The following is a 5,273-nucleotide window of genomic DNA, read 5'->3' as shown; positions in this document are numbered from 1 at the left end:
TATTTACCAGTTGTCATTTTGAGTGAAGCACATGAGACTAATCTTATCACATGATTTATTGGGATTTGTTTACTATTTCTTTTTATGGGTTATTAAAAGCAAGACTATGTACAATACCAATTTCTTCTTGAAAAGTACTAGTGATACATCCTCTGGCATCTTTTCTTCATGTTTTCAGTGAGTCAAGTGAAAGTTATTGGTTCAACAAGTATTGAATTCCTGTTGTCTTCTAAGCTCTGGAATAAATGAGTGCTCACTCCTCGATGAAGGACTTACAGTTTAGCGGGACAAGAGATATACTCTACTGATTTGCAAAGTGACATGATTAGATTTGCATTTTAGAAAAACCAAAAGCAGCAGTGTGGAGGCTGATAGAGGGCTGCAGTCTTTAGGGTACTGGGATAACCCCTGTGTGCAAAAACGAGGGCCTGGACTAAAGCTATGGCAATGGGGTTAGAGACAAAGGTGCAAGTTCATAATATCTGTGGGAGACCAAATAGAGGATGTAGGAGACTAAGAAAGAGGAAGGTGTAGAATACAAAAACCCTGAGGTTTCTAACTTGAGTAACTAAAAGACCTACACAATAAAGGAACACACCCTGGCTGCTAATTAAGTTTGTAGCCTGGCTAATCCAGACAATCACATCCCATGTAGCCTTTGATCATAATAGTTTTTTCTCCTCCTCAGCATTTGTACCGAACAGATTCACTCTGTAAAACAAGCCACTTAAATATTTCTCTTGTCTTCTAAATCAGCCCGTCTCGATACAGTCCAGCAGTCTCTGATCTTTGGAGAGTGGTCATCCATGACTTATCTGTGTTTCTCCATTGTCCCCTACCCAAAGCCAGTTGGCAATATTTGTTTTGAGTTTAATTGAATTGAACTGGGAGAAAGAGTGATGAGGGAAGTTACTCTAATGATTCACCAGGGGCTTAAGAAATAAGGCTTAGTATTCTTAACTCAGTTTCTTTACTTACATTTGTAAGACCGTCTTTTGGATGGGTAGATGGGTGGGGTGGGGCTAGGTGGCTAGATTTATTCATGTTGATCCTAAGAAAGTAAATACACTACAAAACAGCTTTTAAAAAGGTAGTATAGCTGACCTAAGACATCTCTTTGTAGCATCCTCTGAATGTATTAAAATAATAGCAAACATACATTCATGAGACACCAGACACCATACAAAGAATTAGTATCAATAATCTATAGTGTGACAACTTGAATCAGAAGCCTCTAGGCATGGTATGAGAAAAGGACTTTGGCTGAACATTTCCTATCATAAATAAATCTTAAGTTAGAGGCAACTTTTAAAGTATGCAATGCTTGCTTCTTTCCCAGGGTGGCCAAAATTACAGCAATGTAAGAATTTGCATAACAGAAATTGGAATGTTGGACATTTTTTTTTTTTTGAGAAATGAGGATAGTTGATTTTTGTTCATGTCTTTTACTGCCAAATGATTCAATTTACCAAACTGTTGTTAAATGACAATTTTAACTCATTATTTTTATGTTGCTAAGAATAAATAACTATCATACTATTGTTGGGGAATGATTAATATTTCAATTTGATAATGTGAAATAAGAATTGGAATTTTCTTTTTCTTTTCTTCTCTCTCTGTCTCTCTCTCTCTCTCTCTCTGTCTCTCTCTCTCTCTCTCTGTCTCTCTCTCTCTCTCTCTCTGTTTCCTCAGCTGTTGAGAAGTACCCCAACGTGAAGGTGTACTTTGGCCACAGGCTGCTGAAATGCTCTCCTGAGGACGGACTGATCACAGTGCTTGGGTAATCACCAGTCCGCTTTCACTTCAGAGTGAAAAGCAAAGGTCTGAAGTGAAAAAATTATATCTGTAAACTGTATTCTTAGGCTCTTTTGAAAGGGTTACATGATTACGAAAAGTGTAATTCAACTGGGTTCTAGATTCAATGAGTTTTAGATTGAAAATGGACCTTAGGTGCCCTCCGAATCCCCTCCCACCGTATTTCATGCTGGTGACCACACTCTGCCTCAGCCTCTCTCTGCCCTTGAAGCAGATGACCCCAGCCCGCTTCTCCTCTCCTCTTTCCGGATGTTGTTTGTCTGCTTCTCCTTAGCCGACTCTATTTCCTCTAAAGTTCCTCATGTCTCACTCCTGGGATATGTCATGGATTCATAGTCCTTTCAACAGCTGCTTATAAAGTCACATCTCTAAAATGAACCTCTCTAGCCCAGGCCTCTCCCTTCATTCCCAGCCCTTATTTCAATCTAATCAATAGTAATTTATCATTAAACACCTTTGCAGGTACCTCTTGCCATGATCTCAAACATCTGAAACCTTGATCATCTGTTTTTCTCCAAGCATGCCCCATTCCTGACTTTCCTAGTATGATGACCCAGATAACTAGAATAATTTTTCATGTGTCCCTTTCCCTATTTTCTCTTTTCTGCTGGCCTCAGAGAATACATCTCCATAGTCCTTGGCTATCATCCCTGCACAGGTCGGCTACTGCGGTCACCTTGTCCCCATCTCCCTTCTCTTCTGCCTCTGCTTCAATATACTGACTACAAGTGAGATTCCTTAAGTTACCAGTTTTCATACATCATCCCCCTAATGGAAAAAAATATAGATTTTCTTCCTTTTGCCGGGATAATGTATTTAAACCTTTTGTCTTAATGTTCAGAATTCTCTTCTTCTCCTCCCTTCTTTCCTCACCCACACTGTATTCTTTTGTTAATCTTATCTTCTGCTACCCTCTGCTCTAGCTGAACGTATGGCTCATAAAAAAAATATCTTCGTCACATCTCTGTGATTGTTCATACATTCTGTCCACTTCAAACACTTTGCCTGCTTTTCGAGATTTTCTCCTTCATTTAGGGAATTCAACTCTAAGTCTTAGCTAGACATGTATGTAGTCTAGCACATCTTTATTAATCAGTATGGTCGTGTATTATTCTCATTCTCAGAAGAAAATCCATCATAGGGATCAGTGTTATCCTCATTTTACAGCTATGAAGTCAAAGCTCTAAATCAGATGTGTAAAAGCAAGTAGTGGCCCGGCAAGTTGCTACCTTTTAGACCCAAGTGGAGGTATGTCATCATTTTCAGCACTAGACCTTTTTTTTTTTTTTTTTTTTGTGGATGGTTCATTTTATATTCCAGATCTGACAAAGTTCCCAAAGACATCACTTGTGACCTCATTGTAGGATGCGACGGAGCCCATTCAACTGTCAGAACTCACCTCATGAAGAAACCCCACTTTGATTACAGTCAGCAATACATCCCTCACGGCTACGTGGAATTGACTATCCCACCCAAGAATGGGGAGGTAAGTCCTTTTCCTCTCTTGTCCCCTTTCCACGTGCAGCTCCCTCCCCGATACCAGTGTAGAAGCAGGTTCTACCACAGTTGTTCTCGGTTGCATGCCTTGGTCAGTTTTGAGGTTTGCCATAGGACTTAATAATTAATGAATTGTGGGTACAGGTATTCATATAATAATATGTATGTATATATATCACTATGATATCACCATATAATAATATCGCTCTTCTTTACCCTTTGATATACTTTCATGGGTAGTAAAGAAGAGAGGAATTATAGCTACCTAACTGAAAATACACAAGAAATTTGTCTTATGTAATAATATCATGTTTCTATTCTCTCTTGGGAGAAAAAAAATGAATTGGGAATCAATTCTGTAAACTGAAAACCCAGAGTTCTTATACTCATGATTAAATCAATAATTATTGAATAAAGTGAACAGCAAGTAGTTGCAAGGAGATTTCCCTTGAATTTTTCCCATTCTCTGCTTCCTGCATTAAACCATGTACAGGTAGAGGCAAATATGTGGTATGTATATTTTATATTTGTCATAAGCAAATAAATGTAGGAAGTTATGAAGAAAAATTAAAATACCAACAGAAGGAATAAGAATCTTATAAGTAAAGGCAAGTAAATAGCATTATTTAAATACTGGATTTGCATATAAAACATTAATTTTTTCAGGTACCAATTTAACCTATTCATTTGAAATTTAGATATCTAGAAAATAGCCAAACTGGGGTAGTGGTATTATATGCCAGTTATATACCAAACTGTACCCACCAGTCAGATCCATATTTTGACATTTTATTATCTTCCTATTTTTTCTTCCTAGTTAAAAACATATTTACTAATTCTTCAATGCTGATTTTATGATTTTCAGGTTGGTCTTATTCTTATGGACCAGGATCTGATAATTCTGAATTAGAGTATTAGGGTCTGTTGAAAAATTGTCCCAGACTTGAGTAGAATCATGCCTCCTAATGTAGATTTAAGTTAGCCATTTATTTTCTAGATATTCATATTTAATAGTAATGATCAGTGATTTACAAAAAATCTCCACAGTTTTCACATAGCAATGTGACCCAGACATAGGACTATTTTGATATGGTCCAAAAACAATTCAATAAAAATTACTTTCCCTTCCTTCCTCCCTCCCTCCCTTTCTTCCTTCGTTCCTGTTGTTTTAATGTTAACAGATACTTTTGCTCTATCTCTGATGATTGGAGTGGGAGTGAGAGATTGGGTGAATGATGAGACTGGGTAAATAGAGAGGGCTGCTTTTGGCAAATGGAAGGTAGACACATCTCCAGGCTGTCTTTGCACAGCAAGCAAACTATTTTTGCTTAGACATTATGTTCGGAGAGCTCGTAATGAGAAAACCAGTGGTGATTACTATGAGGCTGCCCCTGGGACTGCTGTTGGATAAGGGTATCTGTTGAGAGCATGAGTTGGTAATAAAAAAGTTGAAAATTTAAAGGTTTGTTTTATAGGGTCATGAAATATGTTCTTGCCATCATGTTTGCTATATCACACTATAATCTATGCCAATAGTGAGATGTATATATTATCTTCCAAATAGTTTGTAAAATTTTGTAAAATTTTGCTTTGCCCATGAAATTTATATTAGGATCTTACCATCCATAAAAATAAGTCCCCAAATAAGGTGAAAAATAAAGTATAAAAATATTATACACCAATATATATATTTATATAGTTCAAATGCATGTATATTTTATATAAGTATATATATACACACACACAAGTATGTCTGTGAGTGTGTATGTGTGTGTACAAGGAAATAAAGAGGAGAGAACATCACGTTATAGCATGTTCTCGAATTCTGAATTATACCTGGTGTCAAAAACCCACCAAAGGCTGAGTTTTTTATAAAGACAGAACTCAAAATGTTTTCTAAGACTACTTCAACTTTGTGTAGCAATAGATGTGCATATCACCATGCATACGATAGTGATTTA

At 36.9% G+C, this 5,273-nt stretch overlaps 1 protein-coding gene across 1 annotated transcript in view; it reads left to right on the top strand.

Annotated features, from left to right (window-relative positions):
- KMO (kynurenine 3-monooxygenase) overlaps positions 1-5,273 on the top strand; it is a 44,502-nt gene that overhangs the window by 27,857 nt on the left and 11,372 nt on the right. The window contains 2 exon segments of the mRNA XM_011380012.2: positions 1,693-1,780; positions 3,136-3,301. Coding sequence (XP_011378314.2) covers positions 1,693-1,780; positions 3,136-3,301 — 254 coding nt within the window.

This window comes from Pteropus vampyrus, unplaced genomic scaffold (assembly GCF_000151845.1).
Source record: "Pteropus vampyrus isolate Shadow unplaced genomic scaffold, Pvam_2.0 Scaffold383, whole genome shotgun sequence".
Classification (NCBI taxonomy): Eukaryota; Metazoa; Chordata; class Mammalia; order Chiroptera; family Pteropodidae; genus Pteropus; species Pteropus vampyrus.
The sequence above is the reverse complement of the archived record's forward strand: the minus strand, read 5'-3'. Positions and strand labels throughout refer to the sequence as shown.